Genomic DNA, 17,297 nt, shown 5'->3' with positions numbered 1-17,297 from the left:
AAAGTGGTGAGAGACCATCAAAGTGTGGTAATGATCTGAATCTTTTGATCCTGAATAAAGGAAGCTTTCTGCTTTACTGTATGTTGTGATGTTAATCCTGGACATCCGAAGCCACAGCTGTCGTTAAAGTCAACTGGAATGTGTTTTAGTGGGTGTATTGCTCATGTTGCCCAGAAATGCACATTATCTATTATGATTGATTAAAACTCTTGAACAGATTCACCTTGTAGAGGGCAGAATGTTGTATTGGCTGACACACATCACATGATCTTTAGACCCAAAAAAGGCTGGACGAAATTTTGGGCATTGCCTTGCCTGAGACAGTACAGTCGTACATACACTGCATTGGAACATCTGGAAGATCACAGGATGCAGAATGAACTCTTTTTTAAAACCTTTTTTCTTTCTGGATACAGTTTCTTTGATTTAGTCAGTTCTGTGTGTGTGTGTGTGTGTGTGTGTGTTTGCATGCATGCATGTGTGCTTGTATGTGTGTGTGAGTGTGTAAGTGAGTGCGCATGTGTGTTTTGTTTGTGTGTTTTGAATCATGGATAGAGAAACTGTAGTGCAGATTGTATGTGGTTGGTTTTAAGTATTCTGATATGGTTTTAAGTAAAAATCGTGATATGGTTTTAAGTTTTGTGATATAGTTTTAAGTTTTGTAAGTATTGTGATATGGTTTTTAAGCATTGTGATATGGTTTTAGATATTGTAAGTATTGAGATATGGTTTTTAAGTATTGTGATATGGTTTTAAGTATTGTGATAATCACTGATGTGGATATAAGCATTGTGATACTGGTGTTAAGTACTGTGATATGAGATGGGCATCTTTTAGGTATTGTGATATGTATGATATGCATGATGAGCGTTATGTTGTTCATGATGCTTTTGTGTGTGTACGCACGTGAATTACTGTCAGAGTGTTTGGTTGGTGTCAGTGCAAGGTGATACATATAAATTAATGATCATTTTAATGTTTAAATGCTTGTTTTTTTTACACGTCAGATTTTTACACCATACAACGCAGTTGAGCATGTTTTTCCGTGGAAAGGTGCTATATATAAACAAAATCATTATCATTACAGTGAACGAGCAGGTGAGCTGGATTTTTGCGCGATGTGTGTGTGCAGAGTGGTGCCTGAGGCAGGCGAAGACGGATCAGAAATACGACACGACGCGGGTCTGCTTCGGCGTCATTGTCACCATCGAGGGATCCAATGAACCCCTCTTCTGCCTCAGCAACGTGGTGCAGAATGCAAGTGAGTCAGTCGCAGTGAGCAGCTGAAAGTTTTGAGTCAACGAGCAGCGGAAATCCTAATGAGTCAATGAGAAAATGAAACTTTAGTGAGTCAGTGCGCAAACAAAACTTTTGTGAGTCAGTGAGCAAACAAAACTTTAGTGAGTCAGTGAGCAAACAAAACCGTGAATAAATGATCTAACAAAACACTAACTCAGCAAACAAAAGCCTAATGAGCAAGCAAGGTAGATTAAAAAACAAAACACAGAATCAGCAAATAAAATGGCATTGGGTAAATAAATAAGCAAACAAAATGGTGTTTGAGTAAATGAAATGCTAAATGACGAAACAAAAGCAAACAAAAGACGAAACGAGCAAGCACGAAACTTTGGCGAGTTAACAAGCAAAATAGAATGGTCAATGAAAAAGACTGAAGTAAGTAAACAGGGTGAATACCTGGCTTCTGTGAGGTTCCTGGCTAGGAGCCCTGCAACATCTGCAGGTGGGTCATTGTGTGTGTGTGTGTGTTTCCAGGTGAGAAGACCATGCTGTGAGATAATGTGTAGTTATGGTCTGTATTACAGGTGAGATGACCATGCTGTGAGATAATGTGTAGTTATGGTCTGTATTACAGGTGAGAAGACCATGCTGTGAGATAATGTGTAGTTATGGTCTGTATTACAGGTGAGATGACCATGCTGTGAGATAATGTTTAGTTATGGTCTGTATTACAGGTGAGATGACCATGCTGTGAGATAATGTGTAGTCATGGTCTGTATTACAGGTGAGAAGACCATGCTGTGAGATAATGTGTAGTAATGGTCTGTATTACAGGTGAAAAGACCATGCTGTGAGATAATGTGTAGTTATGGTCTGTATTACAGGTGAGATGACCATGCTGTGAGATAATGTGTAGTCATGGTTTGTATTACAGGTGAGATGACCATGCTGTGAGATAATGTGTAGTCATGGTCTGCATTACAGGTGAGAAAACCATGCTGTGAGGTTATGTGTAGTGATTGTTGGTATTCCAGTGACTGCCTGCATTGCAGGTGACAAGACCATGAGGTAATGTGTAGTGATTGTATTCCAGGTGAGAAGACCATGCTGTGAGATTACTTTTTTTCTCTCAAAATTTAGTGGGTGCGGCTTATATACCAGTGCGCTCGATAGACTGAACTTTTCAGCATGTATAGTGATTGTCTGTATTGCAGGTGACAAGACCATGAGGTAATGTGTAGTGATTGTATTCCAGGTGACAAGATCATGAGGTGATGTTTGGTTATTGTCTGTGTTCCAGGTGAGAAGACCACGCTGAGGATTCTGAAGCTGAGCACCCAGTACGTGTCGGCTCAGGAGGGAGGGGTGATCGACATCTTCACCTCTGAAGACGGACCCCCCATCACAGCAGGTTGTTTGTCTTTGAAAATAGTTGATCATTATGAGCTGCAATGGTGTAGGGTGACAACGTTCACCATATAAAACCATCATCACAGCATAATGATAGTGATAATAATAATTTATTTTTGTGCAGCACTAAGATGATAATAAAAGCTGAAGCAAGCTCTAAGTGCTTGACAAAGTCCATACTTTGAAATTATAAGATAAACACTTGCAATGAAGTAGAGACATGAAAAGAATCCTAAAAGTCATTCAAACACATTCATCATGTCAGAATCATCATACTGTTGATTGAGGAACAGGGGTTTATGTTCACTGATAAGCAAGTGATAGAAAAATTTATGTGGAGCGAGGAACATAGTCAAACTTATTACAGGAGAATCAATGAACTAGAAATGCATGATAAATTACTGACAGCTCTTGATCTGATTGATTTTAGCATTAATGAAGCCTTGGATTTATTTACTCATTGCATTAAGATGAAGAAAGCTGAGACAGGAGAGGGGAGGAACTGATCTGAAATGGGAAAGAAGCTGCAAAGATTAATCCTATGCAGTAGAAATTGACAAAAAGTATCTCCATTTGAAAATCTTAATAATTCACTTTAATAGCACATTCCAATGTAAAAATTATTTATCTGAACTGTGATGCGCAGTGTGAAAACAGACGTGTAGAACAAGCATTTAAACACTGAAACAAAAAAAGCTTTCATGCATAGCCCTGCACAGACATCCAGCCAAACAGTCAAACTAATTTACATTTGCACACACAAAAAAAAAAGAAAGAAAAAAGGAGAGAAAAAAAAAATTGCATTCAAAATCAGAACCTCAGGATATCTTTCTTTGGTCAAAGTGAAAAGAAAAACAAAGAAAGAAAGAAACAAAAAAACAACAAAACAAACAACAACAACAACAACAACTGCACCTGAAACTGTTCAAGTAGCCAGAAGTGTATGTGACTGTTCCAGAAAAGTGCAGCGTGAGGGTGGTTATTCACGACAGCAGTGGTAACGTCACCTGGGAGTCTGACGAATCCACCCCGTCCAGTGATTACATTCTGTACAAGGTAAGGCAACAGGGGGGGATCACTCGTTTTTCTTTAGATCTGATTTTGTCTAGTGGGAGCTGGAGTGTGTGGGGGGAGTGGGAGGGGGCGTTGGGGTGGGGTGTGTGTGGGGAGGCACCATGGCAGAGTCAGGCTCAGGCAGAGGAAGGCGGGGCCCAGTCCTCTCATTCTGCTGTTTCAGCCTTGAGCAACAGAAGTCATGTACCCATTCACACCTTGGTGGAGTGAAGAAAATAAGAGTTTAACTACACATACTTACCGTGACCCACTAGTGCAGACTCCGGCAGGGGTCTGATTCCTGTCCTGTGCAAACTACTACCTGCCTATGCAGGAAAAACAAAAGTAGCTATGGCCAATAACCTCCCGAAGTAGGTTACCTCCCCTTTGTATCCCTGACTAGCGCCCTCTTTTTCCGGCAGCCATCTGGACTCCTGCTCCTGTGCTCTGCATACGGCTAAGGTTTTTTTTCGTATCTTCTGTCTGTGAAAATTTTCTTTAAGTGTCTTTCCCATGGACACAGCAACACGATGCCAAAACAAGGTCTCAAACCCTCATCACTGGTGGAAATTGAACCAGAAGTCCAATGTCTGATTCTTTTTTTCTTTCTATTTTAATTTTTTTTGCTGCCCCATCATCTGCACCGTTTCAGTGACATTACTCCCATGCCGCTCATTTAGATTCCCCCATACACGGCCACGCCCGGGTTCATCCGTCACAGTTCCAGCGTCGGCAATCCACAGGGAACTATCGATGTAAGGTTGTCAGGAGGCCACACACCAGAGGAGACCCTGCACTGCTGCTGAGTCACTTCGGTGGTGTTCAGTGGTGCCTGTTTTGATTTAACGTACTTAGGACACCACCTACTAAGCCCCTACTAACGTCCAATGTCTGATTCTGCCATGACACTGCTGATGATAAGTTTTTAAAACACCAGTTGATGGTTATATTGTTTCATTGTCTGTGCATGAAGTTCGCCATAGAGATAGGTCCCTGAATGCGGGACACTGAACCAGGACTTTGCCCGACATGTTTTTCAGAGAGTGGTGACCTACAGGGTCCCTGCCTACCTCCCCAACCCCGCCACAGACTGTGCTGTGCGTGGAGTCATCTCTCTTTCCTGCACCCAGAGTGGTCAGACCTGCACCTACGATTTCTGCTACGGTGAGTCCAGTTGTTGTTCCCTGTGTGTTGAGTTGTGTGGCATTGCACTGCATTGCATTGCTTTGTATTGTTTTGTTGTATTGCATTGTATTGTGTATTGCATTGCATTGCATCATATTGTTTTGTTGTATTGCATGGTATTGCATTGTATTGCATCACATTGTATTGCATTGCTCTGTATTGTATTGTCTTGTATTGCTTTGCATTGCATTGTATTGTCTTGTCTTGTCTTGTCTTGTATTACTTTCTGACACAACAGACATCCCCTGTGTGAAATTCAGGCTGTGCCACCTTATGTTTTTCTGCCTGCAAGTGTGTACCAGGAATGACCCTTTTGGGTTCTTTAATGTGTGCTAAGTGCATGCTGCACATAGGACCTCGGTTTATCATCTCATTTGAATGTAGTTCAGATAATTCATTTGTTGATAGGCGATTTATTTGACTGTGGTGATACGATGTAGTGATGGCCTTGAGGTAATGCGTCTGCCTAGGAAGCGAGAGAATCTGAGTGCACTGGTTCGAATCACGGCTTAGCCGCCGATATTTTCTCCCGCTCCACTAGACCTTGAGTGGTGGTCTGGACACTACTCATTCGGATGAGACGATAAACCGAGGTCCCATGTGCAGCATGCACTTAGCGCATGTAAAAGAACCCACAGCAACAAAATGGTTGTTCCTGGCAAAATTCTGTAGAAAAATCCACTTCGATCGGAAAAACAAATATAAAACAACTGCACGCAGGAAAAAATACAACAAAATGGGTGGCGCTGTAGTGTAGCGACACGCTCTCCCTGGGGAGAGCAGCCCTAATTTCACACAGAGAAATCTGTTGTGATAAAAAGAAATACAAAATACAAATACAAATATAAGTATGAAAGGGCCTGCTGGAAGTTTGTTTGAAGAGAAGGGGAAAAAAAAAAGATATACGGCTTATGAGAAAGGCTCGGGCAAGTTCTGAAGAGAAGTAAATTTGAAGGGAAGGGTAGAAAAAAACACCACACCACTTTGGATTTTCAAACACTGTCAAGTGCAAGCGTTTGCTTGTATTTGTTGATGTATATACGAGGGTCATTCAATAAATAAGGTGAATTTTTCGGTATAAGGACTTCTAATACAGATAGAAGCTTACTTTTTTTAAAATTTTTCAACGTAGTCTCCCAGCACTGTCACACACTTTGCCCATCTGTGCACAAGCTTCCGTATTCCCTCAGCGTAAAAATCTTTGGACTGATGTCTCAGCCAGTCGCTCACAACACTTTTGACTTCATCGTCACTTTCAACACTGCTCCGTCCTTTAAACAATTTAGCCCACTTGTAGACATTTTTTTCGGCTGAAACATGTGGCACCATACACAGTTGACATTCTCCTATGGATTTCAACTGGTTTGCACCCTTCAGCAACCAAAAACTTGATAACTGACCGCTATTCAATCCTGGAGCATGCTTCTTGGTCGGCCATCTTTGTTAATTGCCAAAACTCTCAAAGTTTTTTTTAATCTGCAAAACAAATTAAATCCATGTGAAAAAGAAGTAAAACAAAAAAAAAGAAAAAAAAAGAAGTAAGCTTCTATCTGTATTAGAAGTCCTTATACCGAAAAATTCACCTTATTTATTGAATGACCCTTGTATATACACATGCGCAGGCATGTTCATGAATCAGTTCCTGAATGGTCCTGTAATGGGTACAGTTATGTCCTGTTGTTTCAGTTTTTCTCATGCTCTCTGTCGTGATTCGTTGTTTTTATGTTTTTTAAATATGAACCGTATGAGTTTCTAATTGCCTGTGGTTCGTTTGTAAGCTTACATGGGATGCAAAGAAACAAAGTGTAATGCATGAAACAGGAAATTTGTATTGTTTATTATTATTTCAGGTTGTAAAATGTGAATGGTTTATAAGTGTTTTGCTTTTAATTTGGAGTATGCTGATTTTTAAAAAGACATTTCCCTCATTTGTAAATAATGCATAGGTTCCGTATCACCTATATAAAAAAAAAACCTTGTTAGAAATAAAAGTATTTAAAGCAAATGGGTTGAAGGTAGGGAAAAAGGTATGGCTTTACAGTCTGTAAAATACAGTAAGTTCAACTATTGACGCATGCGTTGTGTGTTGTGATGGGAGATTAGTTATGTGTTGGACTGACGCGTTGGTCGCATGTTGTATTGGGAGAGTTGTCCTGTGCGTTGTACTGATTCGTGGGTTGTGTGTTGTGATGGGAGAATAGTCATGTGCGTTGGACTGACGCGTGTGTTGTGTGTTGTGTGGGGTTCAGAGCCGGGAGCCGACAGCGCTCGCAGACTGGCCACCATCCACAGCAACAAGCCTTTGAGGAAGCGACCCTACTTTTCAGAACGTGAGTGGGTTTTTTTTTTTATTTGTTTATTTTTCTACATTTCAGTTTCTTTCTGAAGAACAAAAAGTCCTTTTTTTTTTCTTCTCTGCTCTTTTTCATGTGTGTGTGTGTGTTTTTTTATATGCCAGTTTTGCAGGCCACCTCTACCACCACCATCACCACAGCATTATCACTGTCACCACAGCTTCATATACAGAAACACACACACACACAGCAGAGGAAGAAACCTAGCTTGTGGTAAGAAGCACACAGACCCAATAGGTGGCGATGAACAAAGAGTGGTGATGAACAGTGAGAGTTGATGGACAGATTCATGAATGTTGATGAGCAATGGGTGGTGTGAGCAATGAATGGTGATGGACAGTGAGTGCTGATGAGCAGTGAGGGGAGATAAGCAATGAGTGGTGATGAACAGTGAGTGGTGATGAACTGTGAGTGGTGATGAGCACTGAGCGTCGATGAGCAATAAATGGTGATGAGCAATAAGTGATGATGAGCAATGAGTGATGATGAACAGTGAGTGGTGATGAACAGTGAGTGGTAATGAGCAATGAGTGGTGATGAACAGTGAGTGGTGATGAACAGTGAGTGGTGATGAACAGTGAGTGGTGATGGTGATGAACAGTGAGTGGTGATGGTGATGAACAGTGAGTGGTGATGAGTGGTGATGTACGATGAGTGGTGGTGATGAACAGTGAGTGGTGATGAACAGTGAGTGGTGATGAACAATGAGTGGTGATGTATGATGAGTGGTGATGATGAACAGTGAGTGGTGGTGATGAACAGTGAGTGGTGATGAACAGTGAGTGGTGATGAATGATGAGTGGTGATGAACGATGAGTGGTGGTGGAAGCACCCAGACCCTTACACCCCAGTGTTGTTGTTTTTTTTTCCAGCTGTGGACGAGGAGAACCGTTTTGCCGACAACATCAAAATGCGTGTCAAGGAGAAAGTGAGGAGCCGGCAAAACCAAGGTGACTGTGGGGAGCATAACAATAATAGCAGTAATAATTGTAATAATAATCATCATCATCATCATCATCATCGTAGTGGTAGCAGTAGTAGCAGTGGTAGTAGTAATGATGTGAAGAAGAAGAAGAATTATGATAGTAACAATACCAACAGCAGCAACAATCAGAACAATAATAATGACATTAATAATAGTAATAATTATTATTAGTATTATTATTATTCTTATAATTGTTGTTGTTGGTATTCGTATTATTATTTTCAAACTTTGACTTCTGTGTTGTTATTATATATTTTCTTCTTCTTCTTCTCATAGCCACAAAAAAAAGGGGAAAAAAAGACAGACAGAAGGCTGGAGAAACAGTGGACAGAAAGAGGTGAGGGACGGGAGGCGGCAGTTTAAAGGCCAGACTTGAAAGAGCTGAGTGCAGAGATTTTGATGAAGCGAAACAGGGAGGTGGTTCCAAGTGTACGGTCCAGGGACATAACGGATGGAGAAAGATGATAAAAAACACAACAACTGTAGGTTGTGAAATAAGACTCACTTTGGATAAGAGGCATCCAATGTTTCAGACCACTGGTCTGTCTTCAGGGACTGCATTAACTGCAATTCCTTATCAAAGGAGAGTCTTGTAATTTTGTATGGACTCAGCAGTCAACTGTCATGTTATCGTCATAGCTCCGGAGACAGAGAAAGAGCAGTGGAGGCTGTGGGGTGTTTGAACCTCAGAACACTGAAACAGTGGACCTGAAGCACAGGTTGCTGCAACTATGTTGTGTCTTAAGACTGGTGGCAGGACAGCTGAGCAGTTAAAGCATCAGACTTTCATTTCGAGGGTCATTGGTTCAAAATACCAGTTGCGCCGTATGGGTGGACATTTTTTTCTGATCTCTCACGTCATTGGATGTGCAGACCTGTTGGTGCCTGCAATGCTGTGCATTAAAACAGTAATTCAGGTTGCACCCATGACCAAGTCAGGTTATGGGACCAGTGTCCAGAACTTAGTGTAAGGAGGTTCCATGGCAGAATCAGTCAGGCATTGGACTTCTGATCTGGTGTTCACCAGTGATCAGGGTTTGAAGCCCTGTTTCATCATGGTGTTGTGTCCTTGGGAAAGGCACTGCCCCATGGGCTATGAGACCTTTAGCCTTCACCTTGGTGTAGTTTGATGTGGGGTACAGTACAGCACAGAACAGAACAGTGCACTACAGAATGAACATTTCAACAGGAGGTGCTGGAACATTTCAACAGGAGGTGCTGTGACCCAGTACAGTTCTGTTCTGCAAGCAGTAGATCACAGCACCCGAAAAAAAGACAGCAGAGTGCATGTAATAATGATTATAATAGTGGTTTTATTTTGCCTTCTCATCAGTTTTTCATTAGTGGAATGCCGCTCCCATGTTCACTTGCATACACGAGTGGGCTTTATACATGTATGACTGTTTTTACTCCCACTATGTTGGCAGTCATACTCAGTTCCCAGGAGGATTTTGCCCTTTAAAACCTCTTAAAGTGCTTTTCAATAACACATCAGTCAGACACAAAGAACATGCATGCACTAACATACACATGTATACATACACTTACATGCATGGAAGAAGTAGATGTGGATCCAGAGAATACAGATATTGAATTCTGTAGTCTCATTGAAAAGGATTTCCTTTTTTAATCATTAAAAAAAAAAGTTTTAAAGGATGAGAGTGAACAAGTGCATGTTGTTTGACACAGAACCATGCTGGTTTTCAGCCGAGCCGGTCATGGACATGAGCAGACCGGAGCCTGTCCAGGTGGTGCAGTCCATCGCTGCCTCCAACGGTGTGAGTGGCGCGGGTGTGCCCATGTCATCAGGCGAGCAGGACACAGTGCCCCTGCACCAGCAGGATGACATTGTGCTGGCCAAGGACATGGTGACCGGGGAGATCGTCTACATCCGCACCCCCCAGGTGCACAATGCCCCCCAGGTCACTGCCACCTCCTCCGACATTGTAGTCTACATGCAGGATGGCGCCAACCTGGGCAGCACCGCTGGCATCACCGTCCTGTCCGAGGCGCCGCGTACCTGTGCTGTGTCGGAGTGGAACGAGGTGGTGGCGGCGGCAGCGACCTTCAGCCCGGCCACCTCCACTTCCATGGTCAGAACCATCGACTCGGCCAGCAAACTGCAGCAGCAGAGGTCCGTTGTGGATCAGGGTGCCGGGCCCTCGGGCTCCGCGTCACGGAAGAAACGCAAGTTTGTGTCGCCATGGATTGTGGCGGAGCTGGAGAACACGCCCCTGGTCAACGGGGACATCTCCTTCAGCCAGCCCCGGGAGGCGCCTGCTGCAGGGCCGGCGCCTGTCTACACCAGGGAGGTGGAGCTGAAGCGTGAACCCGCCGAGATGGGTCCCCCAATTTTGACCCCTGGGCAAAACTTGCAGATCAGCAGTGAGAACGTTCCTGGGATGAGTAACAACCTTCTGTCGGGGACGCTCATCTCCAGTACTAACCTTCCCTCTCTGGGCAGCCTCCTGGCCAACGGGGTGTTGGAGGGGGTGAAGTTCGATGACACAGGCACTCTCCTCAGCTCCAGTGTTTTTGAAATGGTCAAGCCCTACATGCAGTAAATGTGAACCCAGAAAGGTGGACTTGTCAATGTGCTCCGATGCAACGTTCATGATAAACGTGTCGGGAGAAAGAATGGCATTCTTCTGTTTCTTCCTGGAATATATTGACTGACTTGTGTGTTCATGTTGCCATGGATAACATGATACAGTGGAACTACCTGTGTTTTTTTTCTGTGGGCTTGACAGTGTGCTTGGAAATAAATGTGTGCATGTGAGGGAAGAATGTGTAGATCTGTAGCTTTCAGCTTAGTAGTTCTGCTTCTAATTCTTCTTGAGTCCACTGTCTGCACCATTTCTTGCTGTTTTCTCCAAGTGTGGTTTTCAGTCAAATATTTTGGGTTTGCAGACTTTCTGGCAACATTTCCACATTGAAGACATGGTAACCGAAAGCGTGTTGTCAGATATTTTCCTTCTGTCGGCTTGTCCATCAGTCTGTCTGTTTGTTACTGATGGATACATGTACAAAATATTTTTTGGGTTATTCAAGCTCAGGCTTTGCACACTGATCAGATTTGACGTAGATCTCAGTTTTCAGACAAAGTTGGACGTGATCTGCCTGCTAAGAATTGCAGTTTTGAAAATTTCGAAGCAACACAGTTATCGGTTGCTCAGAAGATTTTTAATGTTATGGGAATAGAAGTGTGGAACCTGAATTATGGACTCTCTTTCTCCCCCATTTATTTATTTATTCATATTTAGGAATGGGGTTTTCTTTCGGTTGGGATCAGTTTTATTCAGGGTACTGTGCTGGGAACTTGTTCTGTATGTACTGACTCAGGACATGATGACAGGGCTTCTGAAAAGTTGAACATCTTGGGGGAGGGAGGGAATGAGGGGGGGTCCCAGATACTCTTATTTCACAGGGTCACTCAAATGCTGCACATTGTTATCAAATCAGCATTGCTACCCACAATGGCAGGCATGCTTTCTAGTAATGATCATCCAGGTTTCTGGGCCAAGTGGTAAAGGGAAACTATCTTTCAGAACCCCCATCCCACCACACGCACACACATATGCACACTCACGCTGGGAACCCGAGTGTTGTTGCTTGGTGGAAGGGGGTAAAGTACAAGACTTTTTGTTGTTGTTGTTGTTTTATTTCTCCTTACCCAACATGACTGCGGGCCACTGTCCTGTAGAGCTTAGTGCAGCTGTGCTCAGATTGTTAGAAGCAGAACATGACCCATCACTCTCACTGGAGTGATGCCCCTTGTCTGTGTGAACACACTGTCAAGCTTTAACCAGTTTTCAGTACATTTTACAGTCAGGGGTGTGTTTTTTGGGTTGTTTTTTTTTACATTGTTGTTGTAATTTTACGTATGTATGAATTAACTTTCTGTTCAAAAAATGTTTATTACATTGCTTATTATTCATATTTATTATCTGTTGATAATTTTCCTACATTTTTCTAGCATGCTGTGTATGATTTGTCTTGTGCAACTGTGTGTGTGTGTGTGTGTGTGTGTGTGTGTGCTTCAGTATTGCAGCTTAACTTTATGAAAAAGCAGGTGTTTCATAAGAGTTGCACATTGTACATAGGCGTTGAATTTTCTTAAGAGTTGTCTTTTATGAAAGCAAACAAACAAACAAACAAAAAAAAAACAACATAAAAAAAACAAAAAAAATTGCTAATGATAATTTCTTTGCCCTCATTTTCTCATAGGTTTTGAATATATATTGATAATGTCATGCTCTATCTCTGTCTTGGCTATCACTATAGTCTTTTATTAGTATCAGTGTACATAAAAGAGTGGATATATAATATATGAGTACATGTATTCATGAGTGTACATGGGTAAGTGTGTGTGTATGTATGTGTGTGTGTGTGTATGTGTGTGTATGTGTGTGTACGTGTATGTGTATGTGTGTGTGGGTGTGTGTATGTGTGTGTGTGTGTTTGTGTGTGTGTGTGGGTGTGTGTGTATGTGTATGTGGGTGTGTGTATGTGGGGGTGTGTTGTTTTTATCATGATCCATCTGAATCCCAAGAGCCGTGAGAGACTCAAAAACAGACGCAACATTTCTGCCCCCCCCCCCCCCACACACACACACCTCCCCCCACCCTTCAAAAAAAAAAAAAAAAAAAAAGAAAAAAAAAAGAAGAAAAAAAAAAATCCATGTATTCAAATCTTCTAATATTTTTGTTGACTATTGATACTTGAAGAAAATTTTCAGCATGCATAACTGGCATTCAATAAGTCTTCATTCTTGCTGAATTGTGTGAAACTAATTTTGGGTTGGACCATGTTGACTCTAGGCATGCTTGAGAGAAATTTGTGACTTTGTTTACTGTTTGTACAATTATATATGTTTGATGAAAATAATCCGGAAAGGAATGATTCGCATTTTCTTGTGAGAAATTTTATATGATGTATCACTGTGAACAATTCCTTGAATGAGAAGGAAAAGAAAATCTTTCAATCTGCAAATGTAGAGTATGATTTTGTGCCACTGTTGATGTCTTGTTTTAAAGAAAAATGGGTATATATGTCTGCGAGTAGTGATTGCAGTTGATGCAGCAGCAGCAGCAGCAGCAGTAACAGCAATGGCAGTTTCATTTGATTTAGTCTCCGCAAATTTATATATCAAGTCATAAGTTTGGCAGAACATAGGTGTGTGCGTGTGCGTGTGTGTGTGTTACTGTGCATTATTGTGAGTGTGTGCTTGTATACCATAGATGTTTTAACAAATTGTATTTATTTTATTGGGTTGTATTGACAGTTTTGAAGCAACTGAACATCGATTCCATTATTCTGAGCTTACACAACATCATAACGTATCTAGGTTCCCAATAGTGATCCAAACAGCACCAGACTGCTGAATGATTACAAACATCAATGAGAATGGCTGGAACATAGAACAGGGTTTGCACAGAGTAATGGAAGTCTGGAAAAGTCTTGGGAAAATGAGAGAACCGTTTCTAGGGCTGGAAAAGTCTTGGGAAAACATGTCTTGCCCTTCAGGGTATGGAAAAGTCATGGAAACCTTTGACTGCTACCTAGCTTAATGCATTGAAAAACAAATGAAAAGTGATGAAATTTTAACATTGATAAAAACAAAAAGTGATGAAAAATGAACATTGATACGGTCATATATATCTGCTGATGTTTTCCTCTGTGTGGTGTAGCACAGCAAATTATATCTGATTCGGTTTGGCGTTGCGTTTCGTATGGAAAACTTTCAGTCTGATCTGGAAAATGTCTGAAACAAGTATGGAATTTTGTGAGGTCACATCTGTGGGAAACCTGCTAGAAGGGCAGGGAAAGAGATGAGGGTGGAAATGCAGTTAGTGTTGAGACGTAAAGATTTTGAAAAAAAAAAAGAAAGAAGAAAAACAAAAAAACCAATAACAACGAAAAATCCACCCAAAACAAGAAGTACATGGCAATTGATGCATATGAAGGTTGACTTCTTCTTCTTCTTCTGTGTTCGTGGGCTTCAACTCCCACGTTCCCTCGTATATACACGAGTGGGCTTTTACGTGTATGACCGTTTTTACCCTGCCATGTAGGCAGCCATACTCCACTTTCGGGGGTGTGCATGCTGGGTATGTTCTTGTTTCCATAACCCACTGAACACTGACATGGATTACAGGATCTTTTAACGTGCGTATTTGATCTTATGCTTGCGTATACACACGAAGGGGGTTCAGGCACTGGCAGGTCTGCACATGTGTTGACCTGGGAGATCGTAAAAATCTCCACCCTTTACCCACTAAGCACCGTCACCGTGATTCGAACCCCTGACCCTCAGATCGAAAGTCAAACGCTTTAACCATTCGGCTATGGTGCCCGTCTGAAGGTTGACATCATTTCACAAGAGTAAGAGCAGCTGCCAAGACGAAGCAAAGCAATAACATGTGCTGAAGGTCAAGAGAAATCATGGTAACTGTACATGTTTGAAGTTCCAGCAGATATTGGATGTTATGATTTGATTTTTTTTTGCACAAACGATAATGTGTTCATCTCACCTGCTTGTCATCAGCTTTATGGATCTGTTCCCCAGTCATGTAGTGTGACGGCCTGGTATTATTACTTCATTGATTTTGTGCCGTCTTGTTTGTCATCACTTTATATTTTTACTTTTTATTTGATTATTCATGATTTGTTGCCAACTTTTTGTTGTGAGTGGAGTTGTCTCAAGTGGAAATGAGCAGGCACAAATCATTTGGACCCGTTTTCCATCCACCTACAGAATCATATAAATTGTTTCCCCTCTGTGGGAATGTCATGGGTTATTTCAGTGTGAATGGTATTCCCACCGTCTGGATGGAAATTTTGTGCAAGAAATGTCCTTTTTTCAAATGCTGTCATTGTTTCTGGGATTTTCTTTTTCTTATTGTTGTCTATTTCTTTCTTATTTTCTGCTGTGCTACTCCATTCACATGCATTTTTTTTTTTTTCTAGAAAGCCTTGATATTTGGGGTGGTTCTTTTTCTGGACTTGATAATTTTGCATTTTTACAATGTACATTGATATTGTGTATTTTTTGTGTATAGGATGTGTGAATTGCCTCTGTGTGTGTGTGTGTGAGCGGGGGGAGGGTGTGTGTGTGTGTGTGTGTGTGTGTGTGTGTCATATTTTCAAGTTCTGAGGGATCAATACTTAAAGATTTTCAGCCCTGATTTGGCCCTGTGTGGTTTGCTGGATAAGAAGCAACAGTGAACATGATGATGATGATCTTGACTGCTTCTTTCACTGGGTTCCTCTCTCACATGGAATACAGTACAAGTTTTGGAGTATCTTTATGATGGGTCTCCACAAAGACACACCCACCAACTTTTTCTTTCACATCTTCTTTCTTGGTCTCACATTGTTGACTGCTTTCAGAGAGTGGGCCTTTCCATGTAAGTCAGTTTTTACCTTGTTGTTTTTGGCAGCCACATTCTGTTTTCTGGCATTGATTCTCTCCAGTCTATTCCTGTTGTTTTGTGCTTCCCTTGTGTTTTTGAGGCATCAGTAAGTTAAAAAAAACAAACAAAAAAAAAACAACCCAACCCAAACCTTTCACAAGCTTAACATGAATAATAGTTACTGTTCTGTTGTCTAATTGTCATTCCCTCTGAGCTGTAAATGTTACAGGCCTGGCAGTGTGTACAGACTGAAATGAATGAATAAACAGTGGATATACACATTAACATCTATACTTCTATGTCTGTTCACTTTGACTTAGTGTGTGAGTTATGTCTGTGTGACTGTATTTGCATTGTTGCCAAGGCAGTTTTCAGCATGATCGTGGGTTTTCAGCAAGTTTATGCATGTGTGTGTGTGTGTGTAAACGTTTGTGTGTGTGTGTGTGTGTGTGTGTGTATGTGTGTGTGTGCATGTGCATATGTGTGTGTGCATGGATGTGTGTGTGTGTGTGTGTGTGTGTGTGTGTTTTCATGAGAGTTCATGGTTACTTTAAAATCTTTTTTTTTCCGCATTTTTAAGAGAGAAATTAGTATATGTTCTCTGTGTTACTTGCATATTTTTCTTTCTGTGTGTGTATGCATGTGTGTGTGTGTGTGTTTTCATGAGGGTTCAAGGTTACTTTGAAATCTTTTTTTGTGTGCATTTTTAAGAGAGAAATTAGTATATGTTTCTCTGTCTGTTACTTGCATATTTTTCTTTCTTTGGGTATGGACTGATTGAATACAGCATGCACCATAGACAATTAAACATTACAGTTTGTTGCTCTGTCTATCTTTTTTACAGACACACACGCATGTACGTGTACCCATGCACATATAATTATATGCATATATATATATGCATAGCAATCATTCAGTTAAGCCAGTAAAGTTCATTTCTATGTCTGTCTCTCACACACTGGTGTGCCCAAACACACCGACACAGTCACATACAAACACACACACACAAACCAAAATGAGCAACACAAAGTAGCACAGCAGCAGCGTTCACAAAGGCCTTTTACTCTTCCTTCCTTCCGTAGATCCAGTGACCACAAATATTGATTTTTCTGTCACTGTTTGGGGGATCTGCAGGAAAAAGCACTGAATCTTAAAAAAAAAGAAAGGGGAAAAAAAAACGCATCCAAAAAACCCCCTATATTTCGCAGTATTTAGGCTGGACCACTCCGGCTAGCGAAGCGCACCCCTGGGATAAACCCTGACTGGCACAGCTCCAGCCTGTCATTTACTGCTACTTTGATCTTTGATCCATGATCCCTACAGTAACACTAAGAATTAAAAACTCCTCCAGGGGTAAAGGTCATCAACAACAGACTTTCATCAATGTTATGGTATGTAAGTTTGAGTATGGCTGTGTGGTACTGTTTTCCAATGAAGCAATGCTGAAAGCTGCTGTTATTGTTTTTGTTGCATACCCCGATAGGTTTACACATCTTTGAAACACATTTTATTGCTGGTGATAAAAAAAGGTTCAAAGGCCACTAGTGGATGCTGCTGCATTTTTTCAACACATTTCACCCTCTTTTTGACATATTTTATTTTATTTCTAATCTCTGCATATGTTATTTTGTTCATAACGAGTATCTGTTTGTTGTA

General features: G+C 41.3%; 1 protein-coding gene across 2 annotated transcripts in view; it reads left to right on the top strand.

Annotated features, from left to right (window-relative positions):
• Positions 1 to 15,926, top strand: part of LOC143281072 (uncharacterized) — a 29,478-nt gene extending 13,552 nt beyond the window's left edge. For both annotated transcript variants that reach the window (XM_076586002.1, XM_076586001.1), the window contains exons 5-11: positions 1,133 to 1,261; positions 2,540 to 2,650; positions 3,608 to 3,705; positions 4,743 to 4,866; positions 7,137 to 7,217; positions 8,114 to 8,191; positions 9,934 to 15,926. In XM_076586002.1, coding sequence (XP_076442117.1) covers positions 1,133 to 1,261; positions 2,540 to 2,650; positions 3,608 to 3,705; positions 4,743 to 4,866; positions 7,137 to 7,217; positions 8,114 to 8,191; positions 9,934 to 10,790 — 1,478 coding nt within the window. In that variant the 3' untranslated portion in view covers positions 10,791 to 15,926. The remainder of the gene's footprint in view (positions 1 to 1,132; positions 1,262 to 2,539; positions 2,651 to 3,607; positions 3,706 to 4,742; positions 4,867 to 7,136; positions 7,218 to 8,113; positions 8,192 to 9,933) is intronic.
• Positions 15,927 to 17,297: the final 1,371 nt, after the last annotated feature.

This window comes from Babylonia areolata, chromosome 4 (genome assembly GCF_041734735.1).
Source record: "Babylonia areolata isolate BAREFJ2019XMU chromosome 4, ASM4173473v1, whole genome shotgun sequence".
NCBI lineage: Eukaryota > Metazoa > Mollusca > Gastropoda > Neogastropoda > Buccinidae > Babylonia > Babylonia areolata.
This window is presented reverse-complemented; position numbering and strand designations above follow the sequence as displayed.